The sequence below is a fragment of the Rhinopithecus bieti genome, unplaced genomic scaffold, assembly GCF_001698545.2.
Source record: "Rhinopithecus bieti isolate Rb0 unplaced genomic scaffold, ASM169854v2 scaffold_59, whole genome shotgun sequence".
NCBI classification, from domain to species: domain Eukaryota; kingdom Metazoa; phylum Chordata; class Mammalia; order Primates; family Cercopithecidae; genus Rhinopithecus; species Rhinopithecus bieti.
This window is the reverse complement of record NW_016803115.1, coordinates 664,686-687,735: the sequence shown is the minus strand read 5'-3', so window position 1 is coordinate 687,735 and position 23,050 is coordinate 664,686. Positions and strand designations below refer to the sequence as shown.

The 23,050-nt window shown below is 36.5% G+C and overlaps 1 protein-coding gene across 1 annotated transcript in view; it reads right to left on the bottom strand.

Annotated features, from left to right (window-relative positions):
- Positions 1–23,050, bottom strand: part of RELN (reelin) — a 529,597-nt gene that overhangs the window by 446,565 nt on the left and 59,982 nt on the right. Inside the window, exon 2 of the mRNA XM_017851861.1 lies at positions 9,905–10,015. Coding sequence (XP_017707350.1) covers positions 9,905–10,015 — 111 coding nt within the window. The remainder of the gene's footprint in view (positions 1–9,904; positions 10,016–23,050) is intronic.

Genomic DNA, 23,050 nt, shown 5'->3' with positions numbered 1-23,050 from the left:
CAAAGTGCTGGGATTACAGGCATGAGCCACTGCTTCCTGCCCTCTATTTTCTTAATTCTACAGAAGATACTTAATCACTGTCCTACCTGCAAATATTGCTGACTGCCACCTCCAGGACAGAAATGGACAAAGCGGTAGCCAGGATGATCAATTTCCCCATGATCTCTTTTCATAAGATTAACATATATTTGTAGAGTTTTAAATGCATGTACAGATGTGTACACATATATGGACATATATAGATTTAGAAATATCCTCAACTTAAAGACAGTAATATTCCCCTCCCAATCCGCCACCCCACTTGGCCCAGTCTATACCCAAACACTTGTGTAGACACATGCATTTACTAAGAGCAGCTCAAATACCTTAGAATCCTCGAAGATTGTTATTGGTTTATTCATCCAGTAAATATTTATTGAGCACTTGTAATGTGCCATGGGAGTGAAGATGACCAGGTTATCTCTGTCTTCAAAGAGGTTTAAAGGTTTTTAAACAAGCAAATTTGGTAGCTTGTTAGAGGTGACTGATGGAGGTCCGAGAAGACAGAGAAGCACAGAGGAGGGAGTGGAGAGTTCCACCGAGTTAGGGGAAGGGAGGAGCAGAGGGGAAGGGTTCTAAAGTTTTAATAGAGGAGGTGAGTAGGGAAGAGGGCCCTAAAAGATGGTAGAGGGTTTGCCCCGGAGACAGAGCCAGAAAGAATTCCAAGGGCCACAAGCAAGGGCAGTAGAGGTTTAAAACAGCTGGAATTTTGAAGCTGTGTGGGGGTTATTTTAATTGGTGCAAGGGGGTATATGTGCTTATGTGGTGGGAGTAGGTGTCTGGAAAAGAGGCTGACAAGAGGTGTGAGAAAGGACAGCACGGTTAGAGCAGAGAGGGCCTTTTCTCAGTCAAGGGTCTTTAGGTGATAATAAAAATCAAGTCAAGCTGGCTTGGGCTGCAAGGGGAGTTTAATGAGAGGCTACAGGGCTCAGTCTGAATTACAGCTCTGCAACTCCCTAAGCAAGCATAACCTGGAGCAAGTTACTTACACTCTTTGTGCCTTGGGTTCCTTATCCATAAAATAAGGAGAATTGTAGAATATGTTTTTAGGATCAAAAGAGTTAATATCTGCAACACACCTGGCAGATAGCCAGTGCTTGATAACGTTAGCTATGTTTATTGTTTCTTAGAACCCCCAAATACCTGAGCCTGATGAAAAGCAAGCCTAAAAGAAGAGCCTGGAAAGCTCTGGTACCTCAGGCAGCATTCTGACTCTCTCTCTGCTCTCTCTGCTCATGATTCCTCTGAGCCATGATGGAGCATGGCTGCCCATAGCTCCTGAATGTTTACATGTTCCTTGAATTCCGCTCATAGAGTTAGACTAGAATTGACATGTCTCAGTTCCTAACTCCTGTGCTAGTATATTTGACTTAAGCTTGGCTTTTGTATCTTATGGTTTAAACTAAGGCCAAAAGGTTAGGGTAAAAACATGATACAGCGGCCTATCTCTCCTGAGCGGCAGAAAAGGAGGGCAAAGGAGAAATCTGTCTTGATTTCTCAGCATAACTATTTTCACATCTGAACCACAGAACAGGCTAAGCAATTTTAATCTTTAGAGGTTTTGAGCCACGGATGAATATCTAAGGAATGTGGTGATCCTACTGCTTTGTATCCTCCTTAAACTTTTTTTTTCCTATTTACACAGCCCTAATTCCTTTTAAGAATCTGGTAACTGCTGAATATTCATCCACTAAACAAAATAAGACATATCCATACAATGGAATATTATTCATCTATAAAAAGAAATGAAGCAGTGATACATGTTATGCCAGGATAAACCTTGAAAACATGTTAAGTAAAAAAAAGCCAGGCACAGCCAGGTGCAGTGGCTCATGCCTGTAATCCCAGCACTCTGGGAGGCTGAGGCAGGCAGATCACGAGGTCAGGAGACTGAGACCATCCCAACCAACGTGGTGAAACCGCGTCTCTACTAAAAGTACAAAAAATAACTGGGCATGGTGGTGTGCACCTATAGTCCCAGTTACTTGGGAGGCTGAGGCAGGAGAGCTGCTTGAACCTGGGAGGCAGAGGTTGCAGTAGAGTTGAGATGCGCCACTGCACTCCAGCCTGGGCAACGAGAGCAAGGCTCTGTCAAAAAAAAAAAAAAAAAAAAGGCTACATGTTATATGGTTCCACTTAAATGAAATGTCCAGAATAAGCAAATCCATAGAGACAGAAAGCAGACTGGTGGTCGCCTAGGGGCTGAGGGGAGAAGAGAGTGACTGCTAATGGGTACAGGGCTTCTTTTGGAGGTGATAATAACTTTCTGGAATTAGTGATGTTAGTTGTACAATCTTGTGAATATACTGCAAATCACTGAAATACAGTCTTTAAAATGGTAAATTTTATAGTATATAAATTATAGCTTTAAAAGAATATCTGGGCTGGGTGCGGTGGCTCAAGCCTGTAATCCCAGCACTTTGGGAAGCCGAGACAGGTGGATCACAATGTCAGGAGATCAAGACCATCTTGGCTAACACGGTGAAACCCCGTCTCTACTAAAAAATATAAAAGAATATCTGAGAACTGGATAAGATGCCAGAAAGCCTGGTTTTATTCTTTTTAAAAAATGTTTATTTTATTTTTAAATTTTAAGTTCTGGAATACAGAACATGCAGATTTGTTACATAGGTATACGTGTGCCATGGTGGTTTGCTGCACCTATCAACCCGTCATTTAGGTTTTAAACCACGCATGCATTAGGTATTGTACTAATGCTCTCCTTCACCTTGCCCCCTTACCCCCGCAACAAGCCCCAGTGTGTGATGTTCCTCTCCCTGTGTCCATGTGTTCTCATTGTTCAACTCCCACTTATGAGTGAGAACATGAGGTGAACACCTGGTTTTATCCTCACACTTACACTATCTCCTGCAATAGTCATCACTGGCCTTCCCAAGCATTGCTTCCTTAAATATACACTGGGGATGGGCGCTGAGCCAGGCTCTAGGGGAGGTCCATTCCAGCTCTAAATTCTGTGGGTAAGAAACTGAGTGCAGCTCCCCAAAATTAAAGTGAACTTCTCAAACCCCTGCCACTGCAACAATCTTCTCATTCTATTGCCTTTCTCAGAGAAAGGATTCTTACTTCATTCTGAGTCTTTAAATACCTATTTTTAGAGCAGATAATATATACTAGGTATTTGAACTGATAATCTCATTTAATGCATCCAACAACTTTATGAACTGGGCACCATGGTTATTCTTGGTTTACAAATGCAGACACGGAGGTAAGTATGTTGCCCAAGTTAGCAAGAAGCAGGGCCAGGCATGGAACCTGAGCTGCCTAACTCTAGAATTCATGTACTGAACCACTGCGTTGAACTGACTTTCTCTACTAATTCCTCCACCTTGGCTCAAGTCTCATGCCCTTGAACATCTGCTTTAACAATTTATTGGTTAATTAATTCAATAGCTTTATATTTGTCATGCTCACTATTTTAATAAGTGATTCTTTTCAAGTTAGCTATTTGGAAGTTGGGAAATATCCCTGAATTATTTATCATATGTCAAATATAAACTAGATAAAACTATTTCTTAATGAAGGTAAGAATGGAATACTCAAATGGAATGAATAAAGACCAAATTTAAGTTAATATCTTATTAAAAGGACAAATTAATGGCAATTTCATCTCTTGTCAGCTCTGCTCTTTGTACCATTAGCTAGAGTAATTTGTTTAATTAATCTGAAGTCTTCTTGTTAATTACAGATCATTTACCATACCCAATAAAAGACTGTGCCTTTGAATTCCTCAAGTATGCTTAAATTGCATTTACTTCTGTGTTTCTTTGTAAAGAGGCAGACAAAATAAATTTAGCCAGGTTATTCTAAGTAAAATATTAGCTTAATTTAGGCTAGTAAATAAGTACCACTACTTATACAATACTCTATTTAATGAAATTGTGAATGGCTGTCCCTCTTCATGAATATTAAGCCCTAAATAAGTTCATGCATTCATAATATATGTCTTATAGTCACACAGACAAGACACCTAAGATTCAACTGCTGCTAATGCCCTGGGGAGTAAAGATCTTGATGATAATTAGTAAATTTGTAATAGGTTCTACTTAGTCTTAACATGAAGGATAATGAAAAGTTATCATATATAGACCCTGCATTTCTATTTTCAGTGGAAAATAAAACAAAATAGTAAAAACTTCATCCTGGCAATGAAACATTAACATAAAATCTAAAATTACTAATGAAGTGTAATTTTTATTAACTAGTGACTAATATAAGATTTGCTAAAGTTTGAAGTTTTTCTTAAAATATGTAAATAATTCACTCGGGAGGCTGAGGCAGGAGAATTGTTTGAACCTGGGAGGTGGAGGTTATAGTGAGCTGAGATTGCACTACTGCACTCCAGTCTGGGTAACAAAGCAAGACTTTGTCTCAAAAACAAACAAACAAACAAACTATATATATTATATATATATAATATATATAATTATATTATATTATATATACACACACCACACACACACAGTATCTATTATATATTAATACATATTTTAAATAATTATTTTATTAATTATTACTGTCTATTACCATAAGGTGGTCAAAATCACATTGAAAATAATCAGAAATGAAGTTAAAAATTTCTAATACTTGTGTTTGAAAGATAGTGTTGAAAATACTAGTTTTATGTTAATTGTTTAATCTCCATTAAAAATATGACATGAATAACTGAATGTTTAAGAGAAAAAAATTACAAAGAAAAAAATTCCTATACCTGTTCACTACATTCCCCCACAACTTGGATTTAATCAAATTTTGTCATTTTAAAGTTTTTCTTTTTCTTTTTTTTTGAGACAGAGTCTTGTACTGTTGCACAGGCTGGAGTGCAATGGCGTAATCTTGGCTCACTGCAACCTCCACCTGCCAGGTTCAAGCAGTTCTCCTGACTCAGCCTCCCGAGTAGCTGGGATTACAGGTGCCTGCCACCATTCCTGGCTAATTTTTTGTATTTTTAGTAGAAATGGGGTTTCACTATGTTGGCCAGGCTGGTCTCGAATTCCTGACCTTACGATCCACCCCTCCCTCGGCCTCCCAAAGTGCTGGGATTACAGGCATGAGCCACCGCGCCCAGGCTTTTAAGCATTTTTTAACTTAAATGATTAGATCTAGGTTTCCTAATTACTACAGAATAAATAAATGAAACACATAGAAAATTACAAGAGTTTAAGTAAAAAAGTGCTGTAATGGCTGATGTATTAGCTAAGCAAGATTATCTAGGAAGTATAAAGACCTTAATTTATGGAAGGTCTAACAATTTGAAATTTGGCTGCATTCATCAGACTTGTAAATCTGATTCTCAGGTTTCAGAGCCAGAATATCAAAAATTGGGTGAAATCTCTAGCTTTTAGAACCAGAATTCTAAATCTTGAGTAAATGCATTTCAGCCCTGGAAAAGGAACAATTTTGTATGAAAGGATATTCAAATAACCCTTCATTGAGCGACCACAATGAGCCCTGAAGATTTACATGATTGAGCTGGAATTCAAAGCCAAAGACAAGAGAGAAGCATTTTTTTTTCTGGGATGCACAAAGAGATATCCATAATTAAACATCACACTTCCCAAGGGCAGCATGTTTTCTTATATTGACAAGTAAAATGAGGTATTTCAAATCAGGCATTGCTGGCTTATAGTCATCTTTTGCATAGCTATTGTCTTAACGTATTTCTGGCTATTAGGCATTTGTCTATTTTTGGTCAGTGAGGCATGCATGCTAAAGAATTCTGGCTTTGCATAAAAAGCTGTATGGAATGTTAGTGGAATTACATTTCTACAGCAATATCTTAAGTATAATTATGGACATTTTGGCTAGTCACACACACATTTTATATTCAAAGAAGAGTAGCTGTAACTTTAGTGTAATTAGTACAATTAAAATAACTACTACAAATAGGAAAAAAAAACTTTCAACAGTACCTATTTAGACTCAACTAAATGCTTTACTTTGCCTTATTTGTCACAGCTAGTTAAACATATTGCACATTAATCCTATGATATGTTGGGGAAATGCCAAATTAACCACATTTGCTTAACATTCCATCAAAAAAGTCAGAGACTAATGATAGATTATGTATTCAATAACTCTTTTGTTCTAGGTCAAAAAATGCCACATTACTTTAGCCTGATACTACCATAACTACTAACTACCAAAAAGCAGCAATATTTAGAAATTATACCTTCTATAAGTGTCCTCTACTTTCCTACCTGCACCCTAATCAGATTAAATCTTTAATTTTGTTTTCAACTTGCAAAGAATATGTTAAACTTAGATCAAATATCCAAAAAATTAAGTGCTTTTTTTCAAAAGTGACCATTTTATTTAAAAAGACATTTTAACTCCTGCTTTCCATTCTAAACATTATTCATGAAAATTAACTTTGTTATATAATATCCAGGCATATTATTAAATTTTATTTGTAAAGTTATTTAATACTGTCACATAAACACACATAAAATTATTTGGATATTATCAGAACTTAATAAAAGATCTCACCTATCTATACATCTATATAAAACACATATCCTATAAAAATGCAAAGGATCTAGTGTAAGACCTGAGCTATGGAAGTCACCGATGGGCTCTGCCCAAGCTCAGACGCCTCTTTGGACCATTAAGCCAATGATACACGGTTGGCTGTGAGAGGAAGGCAAGGTGCAATTTAGGCTCATCAAAATACATTTTAATGTCAAGTACAAACTGACTTTTTACAGCTTTCAAAGTTACCACAGGAAATGTCTTGAAGACCAAGTTTCTTAAATAATTTGTAACAACTTTATTCTTAGTTCGTTTGCCTTACTAGCTAAAATCTGAGGCAATATGATATATGCATTTTACATGTTCTTTCAAAATGTGCTTACAACACACTTATGAATGATCTTTAATGATTTTCCTTATGTAAAGCTCCCACACTGACAAATGATAGTTCCTTAATTCAGCCAAGTGTCCTCAAATCATCTCAACCTACATATCCCAGATTAATTACATTTCAGAACTGTTTTTTGTTTTTTTGGGTTTTTTTTGCCCCCCACAGGACGTGTTTATAAGCCCTGGACTAAGGAAAGTGTCTGCTTCAGTTGCCAAGATTATAATTTGGAAAAGCTAATTTTATTGAGTGTTTTTTATGTGCTAATGGCTTTACATAAATCACTTCCTCCTTTAATTATCAGGGCTATCCACCATCTTATGAAGAAGGTAACCTTATTATCATTTCATATATGAGAAAATTAAGCTTAGAGAGGTTAAACGACTTGGCTGAGGCAAACAACTAATAAGAGATGAATACTGGATCTACAAGCAGGCCAATGTGATTCAAAGCCTCAACTCTTATCCCCCTACATCTGACTCCTTCTTGTTGCCCATCCCAGCCCGTACCTTGGACACCTTACACGCCTTGCCCTATCAGAATCTTTAACCACAGAACAATCTTTCTGAACCCACTACTGGGCTCTACAGTTTGTTCTCCATAATGACCTCAGAGTGATCTCTTTAAAATGAAAGGTTGGTGGAGTAACTCCTCAGCCTAAAACCCTCAACACCTTTCCTTTCACTTAGGATAAAGGTCCCAAATTTACAATATCCTGAATGGTCTGGCTCTGGTCTCCTACCTAGCTGTATCCCCTTTCCTCTTGATTCCAGGTCCAGCCACTCCAAGGTTTTCTTTCAGTTCCTAGAACATAACCAGCCTCTTCCCACCTGTGGCCTTTGCACCTGCTGTTCCTTCCTTTGGGTATGCTGTGCCCCACCATCCACAGACCTTCAGTCAATAATCTCTACTGCTTCATACTCCACTCAAATACCATTTCCTCAGGAACACCTTTCCAAATTACACCACACTTTACTCAAGACTGGATCTAGTTTCTCTGTCATACCCTTTCCCAGCACTCAGTATACTTCTTTGTCAGCCCCTAGCAAGGTTTGCTATGGCATATTTACACAATCATTTAATCAACATCTGTCTTTCCACTAGAATAGAAGTCCTCACACTTTAACAAGGGTCGACATCACCTAGAGTGTTTATTTCAAAAAATGATCACAGGATCCCACCTCTGGAGTTTCTGTTTCACTGTGTCTGAAGTGAGGTCTAGAACCCTGCAGTTACTACTTTCCAGGTGATGCTGATGGCTGGACTGGGCACTGATCCAGTACAGTACTTCTCAATCCTGGATAAACATTAGAATCACCTGGAGAGCTTTAAAATTTACCAGTGCCCACGCCCTCACCCCCAGAGGTTTTGATTTAATTGGGCTAGGCTGCAGCCCAGAAGGTCTTATTCCAAATATTGCATACTTATACTAAAAAAGTATTTGTTTACCTAAAATTCAATTTTAACAAAGTGTCTGGTATTTTTACTTACTTAATCTGACAACTCTACTTATGAGTCCTGCTGTAACAAAACAGATAGTATATACTTATGCACTTATATTTTATATATAATATATAAAATACACATAATATAGTATATACTTATGCACTTATACTTTATATAACATATATGTTATATGTTATATATGTAACATGTTATATGTGTTATATATGATATATGTTACATATATTATATACATATTACATATATTATATGCATTACAGATATAGTACATATATATTATGTACATTACAGATATTATAATATATTACATATATATATGAGACTATGACCTGACCCTTCTCTCTGCAGAGCAGAAAAAGGATGGGACTAATTAAGTGGAATTTGTAGACCTAAGAGGACATTTTTCCCCTGAGGTTTGGACCTTAGAAGTAGTTACCAACAGACTGTGAAATCTAACCTGGAATCTTTTTAAAATAGAGCAAATTCTCAATGTGAAATCATTTAAAATGATGACGGAATGACTTCGTGGTTTCCTTAAGCTGTGGGCTGTGGACCTCATCTTGGGCAAGCAGTGACAATGCAGCATCAACATTGTTGCTCTGACATCAGCCGATGAGTCACCTAGGCAGGGCTACTGCTGGGACTCGACACTTCATATATCAGAAGGAGGTAGAAAATTATTTGTTTGATAAACATCACAGAAAAAAATAAAATGTTGAACACATAACTTTGTGTCTGATAATGCAATTCTATCCTTCTCACATCTATGGACAAAGTTCTGTGTAGTCTTCCAATTTCGGAGTAAGATCAGTGATTTCATAACCTACATAAACTGATACATTAAGTTTGAATTTTTGATGCTGTGAAGGATCTACTTAATCCCAGCCTGGTATGTTTAACAGCATTATGGGTAAACTAGAGATTCCTAAATTGAGACTCCTCTGAGATTAATGGACATCACATGATCTTCTGTTTCTCTACATAAGTAACCTGCCAGGTCTCTGATTTAAGGACATTCAAATATTTTAAATATTAAACAGGATTCTTCTATGAATACTCATAAAACTCAATAATTTTATCAAATATTGCTATCTTCTGCTTTATACAACGTTCGCTTGTCAGATTTAACATGACACTTTGCACTAACCACAATATTTTAAGAACTGTTTATGAGAACAGATTACTGAATGATTGCATGGGCATCAGAGCAAATTCCAGCAACCTATGTAATAGAATATGGAAATTTACATGAACCCCAGAGGACCAAGTACAATTGTGGCAGTGGAGGGTGAGAATGATAGAAAGTTCATCACACCAAGATCAAGGTTAGCTGCACATTTACATGACTTATTTCAATTCACCCAACTTCAGGCAAACACATGCAAAAACAAAACACTTCAGATTATTTTCTTGGAAGTAATAAAGGTCTAACACTGTTAAAAACAGACACTTTAAAACATAAGACCTATGACTGTATAAAATACCCCCAATTTTCTGGGGTTTTTTTTTGTCAGAATAGCTTACCAAATCCAAAAGCACTGGAACCTCCAATGCTCTGTGATGCCTGGACACTTGTAGATGTGTACAGTCCTGTCACCAGCAAGCCATCAAAGAAGGTGCTTGTTGAAATTGTCACTGAAATGTAAGAAAGAAAAAAAACTCAATACAGTCAGAATAACACAATATATTTCTGAAGTGTTAGACACTGTCAAAACAATCTTTACTCATTAACCAATTGTTTTTATACTATTCCTAGTTGGTATTTTTTGTATGAGAAATTACAGCAGAGTGTAAAGAAGCTCGGAACTCCAGTGTCTACAATTGCTGGTCCTAAATTTAGAACATCAGTCCTACCTTTCTGCATTCATTTACACATTTCCTATGTGAACAATCATCTGAAAATAATGTAATATTGAATAGATGGTTTCCCCACCTCCACTACTACGCCTGAAGGCAGTGAAAGAGTCAAAGGCATTGCTGGAGTTCTGGCATTATGATAAAATGCTTTTTTTTTTTTTCCAAGTATTTCATACTGTGGGAAACAACTGTACATTGGCTGAAAGAAGAACAGTAAGATGAACCACATTTCTTATTGTGAGTCCACATTTCATAGATGAGTTCCCTGAAGTCTTCCAACAAAAGCAGACTAATTTGCATGAAGACAGCCAGACTTTTCCTCTTGTGAAAAGAAAGGAAGATCACTGCATGCTTTAAGTTTTAGAACAAAGTCTGGAAGAGGAGTGGTTTCATAACCATAAAATCAGGACATTGCTGGGAAGAAAAGGATCAAATTAAATGTATATGTATGCTATTCAGGCTTGGCTTCTTCAAATTGTATCTTGCTCACCACCCTAAAAACTCATCATAATTTCCTGCTTGACATAACATTTTCTCCTGCATAGGTTTTTTAAGATTGAGATGATGCCATTTGTAGGAAGCAGCCAAGGGAAGGTAATAACATTATTTAGGTACTGCACAGTACAAGGTTGTCATCATTCTTGGTGGCAATAAGGAGAATGACCAGAGTCACATTAACTTTAATAAGCATGTTTAAATTAAACTCCAGAAAATCCGGTGAACAGAGCTAAATGGTCTGAAACATCCACATTATAAAGTGTAAAACAAGACACATATCAATAGAATAGCCTGACATCATGCTACTACCATAATGGTATGGGGGATTGGAATAAATCACCATCTCATCCTTTAATAAGAAATAATAGCTAATATTTTTTAGTGCTGGCAAGTCAATCACTCAGCTGGGCACTCAGGTAAGTAGTTTACATATATTATCCCATTTAATTGTCAAAACATACCTATAAGAGGGGTACTATTATTATTTCCAGCATACAAAAGAAGAATGTGTACAACAGAGCCATTAAGAACCTGGCTCAGGACCATGTGATACCATCTAAAATGTTTTGATGCTGTCTATGTGGACATTTCCTGTTTCTTCTTTGCTCCCCTCAGATCCCAAAGTGGCAAAGTAACCATGGTCAAACTCCATTAAGGCAGGCATCTCAAGTATTTCATTCACTGATCTATCTCAAGTCTCTAGAATAATTTATGGTACTCTTCAGTGCTCAATATTTAGTGAATTATTAATGAATAATTTATTCATATAAATTCATATAAGTAGTATAAGCTTATTTTATCTTTAGCTTGTTTCCAGAGGAAAAGTATGTTATGAATCAGATGAGCCCCACTTGGAAAAGCCACATGGAAAAAAAGAAGACAGAGAAAACCTGGCTATTTAAATAAGTAAAATGCTTTCCAGAGTGCAAGACAGATCAATGCAGAGAGAAACTGACTAAAAGACCAGCCAAAGACATTTTTTAAAAGGCATAACTATGCATAAATTTTATCAGATGCTGTATGCTTACACAAATCATCTAAAGAAAAAAAATACTTGTTTGAAATGAATTGCTTATAATCTGCTTGCTAGAGTTCAGAATTTTTTAAGGAAAAAATGATATTTGCCTTTGGAAAAATGCTACTCTTTTGACAGCAGAATAAGCATTCCTTTTCCTCGTTTAAGCAGATGTGATGCATAATCCATATGTGAACTGGTAATCGGTCTTTTTTTTAAGAAAGAGGAGGAAATGTTGCCCAGACTCTTATGGGATTTAAGGCATATCTTTCTGGTCACCAGGCTTCCACTTATTCAGGAAGATAATGGGTCCAATCTCTGTATGTGAAGACCACTGGACACAGTGTAGATTCTCTGTTAGCATGCAGACCATTTCAGAATGTCTGCAGCCCACGTTTTCACTGACTGCAACACTGGTAGTGAACCCATGAGCAGTATAAAGGAGCATACTGAAAACTTCACACCAAGGAACTTCGACTTTGAAACTATGTCAGGAACACCCTTCTCTCCACTCCCTTTCTTTCCCTTTCACCGAAATGCTTCCACTTATCTCTACTTGCAGCCCTGCGTTAATCTTCCAGTTTCCTGTGACACCGGCCCCTGCAGTTTTCGGTTGTCACGAGGCCCTCTCCCCCCCAACTTCTCCCTTTGGTGTCTTCCTGATTCCTTTCTATCAAGCTATGTGACTCCGTACGTGCACCAGCTCTAATCTTTCCTCTGTGCCCTGACTTGACTTTGTTTCCTCTAATTTCACTGGACTCACTTTTCAAGCACTATTTTAGCTTCTCTAGTCTTAACTCATAACTTACATCCACAACCTGATGCCATCCAGGCAACTGGAATGGTTCTTGAAAGCAGAAAAATGATTTATGGTAAGTTAAAGGGAAAATTTACCATGCACAGAAATAATATGGTACATGATTTTGAAAACTGAGGTTTACACTTGTGAATGTAAAATTATTTTAATATGTATATGAACTAGAAGGAAACTTACAACTTTCATGGTCAACAATTTGGTCCATTGATGAAGCTGATTAAAGACAGAGATAAAACTGCTACTATTTAAAATTAACAAGCTCTCCATGAATCATAGGATTATCCATGTGTGTAGATCTAGATATATTCATTTGAAGAACGTAAAACACACTAATTCCCACTACAGATATTTTTGCAATTTTCTGATACTCCGATTCAGAATGTTATGGTTCCAAGCTGCACAGTTTAAAATGTTCCATAGCGACTGTCACCTTAAAATGTTTCCTTTAAAAGTATTGATAAAATACACTTGCATAAGTAGAAGTTGTAGTTAAGAGATATAAATTTGGGTATATTAGGATGGGGATAATTGGACAAATTTTTTATATTCGAACTGCTTTTAAGAAAAATAACTATTGGGCTACATGTGTTTGATATGTAACTCAGACATGTTAAAAAGCAAATCCTTCATGCCCTTTCCAAGATTATCAGTCAAATGCTCTAATTAATGTTAAAATGGGGAACAAATATTTTCCATGTTAATTCACTTTCAAATTAGTTTATTATGTACTATGAACAATTACCAAGTCTAGGTAGTGGGTATACAGATGTTTGTTGTACTAGCCTTTGGTTTTTTTGTTTGAGACAGAGTCTCGCTCTCTTGCCCAGGCTGGAGTGCAGTGGCACAATCTCAGCTCACTGCAACCTCTACCTCCTGGGTTCAAGCCATTCTTGTGCCTCAGCCTCCTGGGTATCTGTGACTATAGGGGTGTGCCACTATGCGTGGCTAATTAATGTATTTTTAGTAGAGATGGGGTTTTACCATGTTGACCAGGCTGGTCTTGAACTCCTGGCCTCAAGTGATCCACCTGCCTCAGCCTCCCAAAATGCTGGGATTACAGGCATGAGCCACCATGCCCACCTGTTGTACTAGTCTTTTAACTTTCATTTTAGAAAATATTTATATTAAAAAGTTGGTGGGGAGGAGAAGAAATTTGTGGTAAATGCACTTCCAATGAGCAAATTAAGCCAAACAGTAAAATGTACTAGAAGGTACGTAATGCATTCATACTTAAAGATTGAAGCAAGGTGTATGACTGATTGAGACAAAAAACTAAATAACTTCTATGAGCCAAGACTTGTGTTAGCACTGTAATTTGGGTTTTATTAACTGGACAGGCAGAGATATTTAGAAATAGTTCTCCCTTGACAAAAATGTTTATAAACTCCATCTGACATCCTGTCAATTCTAGCTATTTTATACAAATTAAAATAGATCACCACTATGGGATAGGACCCACAAGTTATCCATATCAGACACCAAAGGTTTACATAAAATCATTAAATAATAATCTAATGAGCTTAAATAGGTAAACACCTATTTAAACAATCCATTCTCCTATATAATCAGTCTCCATTCATGGCTTTACAAACTTTTATAGTCAGATTTGTAAAATTCTTTCCCAAGGGACTTTTTCCCTCTTGGAGTCAATTTTTATGTCTTTCATAGTTTTGCATTAAAGTGTCAATAGAACCGGCTACTTTATTACAGAGGAAAATATCAATATTATAGATTTCAAATAGAATTCTGAACTTGCCAGTCCATTTTAAGGGGGAAATAAAGCATATATATTATTACCCAGAATTAGAAAGCAAATGCATCTTAGATCACATAATTCCCTTGTTCAATAAACATCTCTAGCTTCCTAACGTCTGTAGATTAAAACCCTAAATCTTCAATGTGGTTTCAAAGGCCTTTGGGTTGTGGCCATAACCAGTCCCACCAGTCAAATTTCTCCATTTCAGCTGAAAACATCTGATTAAAAGATGTTAACTGGATTAAACAGTTAAACCAGAACATGTTCTGTACTTCTCTGCCTCCTGGCCTCTACTCTCACCTAGAATGACCCCTCGCCAGGTTACCTTTTGTTAAGGTATTCAGTGCCATCTCTCTCATGCAGTCTGTTCTGACCTCCTGAGGAAAGTCACCTCTCCCTCCTCAGTGACCCCAGAGCTCATTCACACACTACTTTCCCCAGAGTTTGGCTCAAGGGAGAAGCTCAACTTTTGTTGAATTCAACCACATAGAAACATTTATTATAACATAAAATAACATATAAGAATAAAATAAAATTGAGAGTATAATGTAGCCAGTGTAACCAAAATCATAAAATCTAACTTCAGCAGTAAAAACTGGACCATTGTTATTCTTAGAGATACATGAAAATAAGTTTCCTCTGAAAAGTAAACAAAAGTAAAAAATAATGCAGTATTCAATTATAGTACTCAAAAACCGGGTAGGTCTAGGAAAATTTTAGTTGGATTTTACATTTAACCATAATAGCTTTTCTTCTGCATATCTGTATTTTGTATGTGAATATATAGATACATATAAATGTACATACCAAATTAATCTGATAATTTTTGTCACTAAGACTTTACACTATTATCCTCACTCTTAAGTTACTCTGCCATTTCCTCAAATAAAATGTAAGGGATCAAAAGGCTGAGCAGGTTACAAATATCTCTTCCACATCTGTGTTAAATTGGCAATGAGCTTAGCACCGGGAGACCATGAATATGGATTGCTGGGGTGTGACAGCAGAATGAAAACATGATGTAGTGACACAATTCAATTCTTATCAGTGTCTCAAAGAGTACCTCTGTCTTGAAATGAGTAATTACAGAGTCAGTTATTATCTATTATAGCTTCTATTAAACATTCCCCACAAGACCCTAATACCATTCTTGCAGAAAATCACTGTAAATGAAAGTCTAAAAGAAAATAAATTTAGACATTTAATGCTGTTTGCATTTCATTCTAAAGCTTCTGGTCTACAAATGCTCTACGGTCCATTAAATTTTGATCATTTCCAGGATATTCCATTACCACTTTATACAAAAGATCTTTAATATGTGCAGAAAAGAAATATATTAAGTAATACTCAAAATGATGTTCCCATATTTTTTTTTTTCAGAATGACAAGCATCAGAGGATAGCAAATTGCAAAAAAATTGAAATTAGGTACATAAGCATTAGTGATGATGCACCGATTGCAAAGTTTCCATTTCTTGATTTTGTATATTCTGAAGATGAAAAACGCCAGCAGAATCTAATATTGTCAATATAAAACATCATCGCATTTTGCCTTATGAAGAGAAATTTGTTTGCTTTTTGAATACAGAACAAATTAAATAGTCTAAGGAACAAATATCTTTCTCTGAAAATGAAATAAACAGCATATTTGCTGCAAAATTTCATCAACACTGTATGTTCAACTACTGATTCTTCCTTAAAGTGCCACTAGCTCTGGGCACCAAATAGAGACCATAAAAAAATACATTATAATTTCCATTCCAAACCTCCAGAAGAACATGACACTTGCACTACTTCTCATTACATATATTAACTCCATTTTGACATGGTTTTGTGTGGATTTCAAAAATTAAGTCAGGTATTTCAATAATAGCATTCCCAAACTAACAATAGCAAAGAAAAAAATCATCCCAATAAATATGCAAAAGAAATGACTGGAAGTCAAGATTCACTGAGTGAGGACATCAATCCATAGAAATGAAAATGGATCTTAACTAATTAGATCAGGATAACAAACTCAGTTTATTCCAGGAACAAATGGACTCCAGTCAGCCCTTTGTGAGGTAGAGGGAGATTGTTCCTACCTTACCTATCTATTCCAACAACTAATGAAAAGGAGCACGATGAGGAAGGAGCTGGCTGCCCACCCAGTATAGTCTTCTGTCCATCTCTAGGGGAACATTGCTAAATGTACCACAGCCACCCTTCCCTACTTCCATAAGGCTTAGATAGCTGACTAGATCATCTCTAAGAGCTCTTCACCCTCAGATTTAATAGATACCTCCTTAACAATAACAGCTAAACAATATTTGAGCACTACATGCCAGGTACTGTTCTAAATCTTTTATAGGTATTATTTAATCTTTTCAATATCCTATGTGATAATTACTATAATTGTACCCCTTTTACCCATTAAAGCTGAAACAAAGAGGGGAGAGGGCTAAGTCATGTGCCTTAACTAGCACATGAAAGGTGCTAGTTACATGGACATGGAGGTCATGTTCCCCAACCTGAATGGACTGCAGTAAGTAGAGCAGCCTCTATCTCTCTTGTGTTATGCCCAAGAGGATGGCAGGAGCTTGATCTTTTCCTGGAAGGCAGTGCTTCCATGCTCTGGGTACACGGGTATAGTCTCCTGGCGTATCCCCAGCAGGCTGTTCTGTGGAATGTACTTAACCTGATGTCTGCTGTACCAATTATTATTACAGTCATTTGTTACCATTATTATTACTCCTCTTTTTCATTTTATATGGATCTGTGCTGTTCCTTGGGGGGAAAAGGAAGGAGGAGGAGTGGCCTCCAGGGAGGACTAACCGCAGTGTGATAAAGGACTAAGCTTAAGATCAAAATAATAAGGTCAAAGAGCCCTGGATCAGCCCACCTCTGAAAGCAAGCAGAGAATGCCCTGCAAATGATCTCCACCTTTGTCTCCACCTGCAAGGAGAGGAAAAACTGAGCATGATCCAGGAATTCTAGCAGGTGCAGGAGACCCATCACATGCAAAACTTAATGACAGATGAAAATACCTTCCAGTGTCTGAAAAATGCTCTTTGCTGGCTAGAGGAGGGGTACAGCATCTCTGTGGAACGCTATTATGATATACTTATTACCAATTCAGAGATTCAGATGAACCACACATAGCCTAAGTCTTATCTTCCGGCACCACCAGTAATAAAAGGAGATCCACTCAGATTTTTTTTTCTTCAAGTTATTGGGAGATAAAACGGGTGCAGTCAAATGTGTTTGTGAATTTATCATTTTAAAATTAAGCGCTTTGGAAGTAAGTTTAAATGAGCGCACTTGGTGAATATAAATCTCTCCTACACCATCCCTCTACATTGCCTTTCCTCTTCTTTATGTTCCAAACCCCAACCCACCCTACAAGCACTCTCTGACATACATGCACACACACATACACACACACGCGCTCACTCAGAATTTCTAAAAATATTAACCTTGGAGTAAAAATCTCACATCTTATTCAGATGATCCCTTCCCTAGACTTGGAGACATATGTCAGAATAAAGCACCTGGAATGAGGTCCTGAAGAGTATTTTTGAAATCTCTGAAGACTGTCCAATCTAGCCTAAATAAAATTCCTGAATAGTAATATTAACGATAAAGAATAAAATATAATTTTACAATTCTCTACCAATTTTAGCCCCAACCGCACCTAAAGTAGGAATAATTTCATTTTATCATCCACTTTTGGCTTTTATAATTTAATTCTGAATTTTTAAAAAATTCTACAAATAGTGATAATTAGTTTCTATTACAGAACCCTAAATTTTTTTCTTTATAAATGACACTTTATTACAATTTAGAGAACCATAGACAAGAGGAACTGGTATTTGTCATTTATCTCTGACCTTATTTTTCACGTTACCTCTATATGAGGCTGGATAATACTCATCCATGAAAATTTCATATTGTTGGCCCTGCACTCAATAAATTATTAAAGGGATGTGAATAGGAATGTGGTGTTCAGGTTTTCAGCAATTTTTATCCTTTTGTTCTTGCTTTTTTAAAGGAAAAACTATCTTGTCTATAACTCAACATATCTTTGTAAAATTTAAGCAAAGATTAATCTTAAAAGAAATCATTTTGGGAGATTTATTACTCCAAATCTCTACAAGAAGTTTTAATAATGTTTTTCTTTTGAGGCATGGATAATTCTCTAGGTTGAGAAAACAAGCCTAGTAATTCTTATAAGCACATACACAGGCGAATACATTACAATAAAATACACAGATGCCTAGAGAACAAATACATGTGTGATTTTCTCCCCAAAATCATCAGGTGTGTAAGCTTTTATACAATAAAAAGGGTTTCTAAATTTTCTGTTTCTATTATGTTTTGTTTTTTTTTTTTATGTTGTTTTGACCAAAGGTAACTAAAGAAAATTTGAACTCATGTAACAAATAATGAAGTAACTCCTAATAGTGCCCCAAATAGTTTAAAACATAAAATATATGCCCCCCTCTTTTTTTTGAGACGGAGTCTCACTCTGTCTCCAGGTTGGAGTGCAGTGGCACAATCTCGACTGCAACCTCTGCCTCCTGGGTTCAAGCGAATTCTCCTGCCTCAGCCTCCCAAGCAGCTAGGACTACAGGCGCGTGCCACCAAGCCAATTTTTGTATTTTCAGTAGAGACGGGGTTTCACCATGTTGACCAGGATGGTCTTGATCTCTTGACCTTGTGATCCACCCACTTCAGCCTCCCAAAAGTGCTAGGATTACAGGCGTGAGTCACCGCACCCGGGCAGCTTTTGATTGTAGTTCAACATATTGAAAATATGCCATTACAAAATTCTTAAATATTTTCATGTTTGCAACAACATTGTGCTTGTGCAAGAACATGCCAAGAGTGACTTTGATGATACTCGTGTGTATGTCATATATGTTATGTTAGTAAAATATCTAGATCAACATTAATAATTGATAGAATTCCTAATACACATAGTTAAACCAAATGCAGCTCTAAAATGTCTTTTTTTTTTTTTTTTTTTTTTTTTTTTGAGACAGAGTCTCTCTCTGTCACCCAGGCTGGAGTGCAATGGCGCGATCTCAGCTCACTGCAAGCTCCCCCTCCCAGGTTCAAGCCATTCTCCTGCTTCAGTTTCCCGAGTAGCTGGGATTACAGGCATGAGCTACCACATCTGGCTAATTTTTTTGTATTTTCAATAGAGACGGGTTTTCACTGTGTTAGCCAGGATGATTTCAATCTCCTGACCTCATGATCCACCTGCCTCGGCCTCCTAAAGTGCTGGGATTACAGGCGTGAGCCACCGCACCGGACCTAAGTTTTTTAAACAAGTTTTTCCACAGTATTCTCTTTTAGTACTTCCATATGTTCATTTCAATATACTAAAAGTAATCATAAGCAAGTGTCCTAAAATATTCATTTAAATATATTCTGAGTATATTACACATGACATACACATGATTAAACTAACTATAAAATTCTACTACTAATTTATATAAGACAAATTTTAAAACTATCACTTATTTTATAATCAGACCCTATGGGTGTGAGACTATGTGTGTATTGCTCCCTTTATTCATCTATTAAGCAAATATTTATAAAGTGCCACTCTTGATACTGAGAACATAATGATGAACCATCTGTATGTTTATAAAATAACATTTTATTGTTCCTGTTCCTTTTAGAAGAATCTCTATTCCACATTTCAAAATCCAATTCATAATATCTAAAATTATTATTGCTGACACTGAAATTCACAAAATAAATGTTAAATTCACAAAATAATGTTAAATAAATGACATTCAGGTACTAGCACAGATAGATGCTCTAATATGCTACAACTGAATTCTAAGATTTTCAGATTAAAATAATTACCAAATAAGGATATCATGTAAATGACATTTACATTGATAGATGGCATCTGATAGTTATTTGGGAAAGTATAAAAGAAGAAATAAATGCACAACTAATTTATGTAACATTAAATTGTAATTATAAATAATATTTCTCCTATGGGTAAAACGGAAAATGCTTTTTATTTTACGGGATGGCACTTAGTACAATGAGTCTTAAAATTTCTTAAAATAACAAAGCATCTTTGTGGTTAAGTATAAACTTGTGTTTTCAATATAGTTATAAGACAATTTTCCAAGGATAAGGATGGAGAAAACTCCAGGTGTGAATAATTATCAGGAGATGTCTTGAGGCCTAGGAGTTTAGGAAAAGTTAAGTGATTAGTTATCTAAAGAGTGTTTAAATGAAAGGATTTTGCAAAGGACTAAGTATGCTTTGCTGGCTTTAATATTCCTCATGTTCTGGTATACAATTTCTAACTAAATCTTAATCTACGCTTAGCACATACTTGGTTTGGATTTGTTGATTTTTTTTATTTTAGAAAACTGATCTAAATTCTTAACTTGGTGACATGGCATAGAAAACCATAGTTGGATGAAAAGCAAACTAAAATATAGATATATTTATATAAACATTTATCTTGCTCACAATTATCCGTATACAGAAATGCTTAAGATATAAGTTCTAAACAATTTCCAACATCAATTAAAATACCTATTAAACACCGATGGTGTGCTGGGCTCAAATTCTGTAAGTGCCAATTTGATCAATACAATTATTACTTTTTAGTCAAATAACAAATATTTGTTAGAACTATTAGCCAATGAAATTCCCCCAAAGGTCATTTTACTTTTATAACCAAAACTTTCAATCACCTGAGAAGCTTTATAAAATTCAGACTCCCAGTTCCCAAAGGGATTCTGTTTCTGTATTATTGGGATAAAGCCCAGGAATCAGTGTATTTAACAATGTCCATCTAGGTGCATTTTGTGTGAGTGGTCCTGGGGTAGACCAACTACAGTGATATAAAAAGCTGCAAATCCACAGCTCTTGAGAAACAGAATTTCCAACGAAGGCTATCCATGGATGAAAAATTATAATTGAATTGAATTGAGGCTACATTATGAATTCCACTACAGTAAGAAGCCATTTTGCCTTTTATTATACTGCAGTTTCCTCCTAGTGTAAATGATGTTTAACAAGATGAGGATGTAATGGGACACCTGTTCTTAGAGACCTCATGTATGCCAGAGAATTTTCTCTAACTGACAAGGACTGAAACCAATCCAGAAGGAGGATGATGAGCCAACATTGTAGGGGATTTTGGGTGAGCACTAAAGAGCAATGTCACAGCCCTGTGGTGATGTTCTTGGCAAACAAGGCCACTATATATTCTGGCTGAACTGATAACAAAGAAAAGTAACTAAATATTTTCTGAATTTGGCAGGTATATGTTGAAAGAACAGTTAGCCAACATTACATATATTATAATAATTCAATCCAAAAAATAATTGGAGGTGAAGAGATGAGGTTAGGTCAGCATATCTTGTTGCAACCTGCTCTATTCTGACTGCCTTTAGGTCATCAGAATTTCTTGAATTTACCAATGAACCAACATCAAGTTAAATGGCGTCTGGTTGCTGCTGGAGTCTTCATTGTAGTACTTATCTGACCCATGAAGCAGAAATAGTGGTCAGTGATCTTGTATAACTTTTTCAGCATAATGGCTGAAGCACTGAGCTCACTGCCAGTGTCTAGGTCATCTCATTACTACTTCACCTACCTTGAGCTTCAACTCTTATCTAAAAAGCACTTGTCTTCTAAATTTTTCATTTGCAATACCCTTCTTGGTGAAGAAGGTCAAAACAGAATTTGAATAGCTAGACTTTCCCACCACCAAAGTCACGGCAAACACCGAATTAGCAAATACTGAACCATTTCTCCTAGGAGACATACAGAGTTAGGGTCCTGTGAGGCTTTGGTCACATTTTCATCAACTGATCATACATAGTTTTGGTTTATGTGTGTTTCTGTTTCAAGACAACCTTATTTAACATATATTTATTCATTATAACAGTGAACTCATGGCCAACAGTAACATAACTCATGCCTGAAGCAAGCTATCTAACACCCATATTTTCTCTATAAGGCACATCACTACCTTCAGCACTTTGGTACCTCCCCTCCTCGGGGCCATTTTAAACAGTGAAATCACCAACAAAAATTTGAAAGATGCACTCCAGCCTATGAAAGAGCACTTGTTTACAGTAGGAGAGCTGAGGCAAGAAGGCAGAGCATTTGACTTCAGCACGTCTGGCAACTCAAAAGTTTTCACTGCTCTGCACGTGTCTGCAAATGACTGTCAAAGTGCCACAAGTGTTGATTTTGAGGTCACAAATAAATTTTAGTCAATAGATGAAATCACAAAGAAGGAACTTGCAAATAATGAGGATCGTTATCTGTCTTATTTGCCCTAAGACAGAGGCCTCATATATTGCTCACCTCATGGCAAGTCTATTAGTTTGCTAGGGTTGCCATAACAAAATACCACAGACGGGGTGGTGTAAACAACAGACATTTATTTTTCCACAGTTCTGGAGGCTGGATATCTGAGAGCAACGTGTTCACAGGTTTGCTTTTCCTGAAGCCTCCCTCATCGCTTAGCAGACGGCCACCTTCTCACTGTGACCCCGCATGGCCTTTCCTCTATCTGCGCATGTCTGTACCCACATTTCTTCTAATGACACCAGTCATATTGGATTAGGGCCATCCCAATGACCTCATTTTAATTTAATTAGCTCTTAATAAATTTTATCTCCAAATATAATCATATTATGAGTTACCAGGGATTAGGACTTCAATATATGAATGGCGGGGGGTTGTGGCGGGG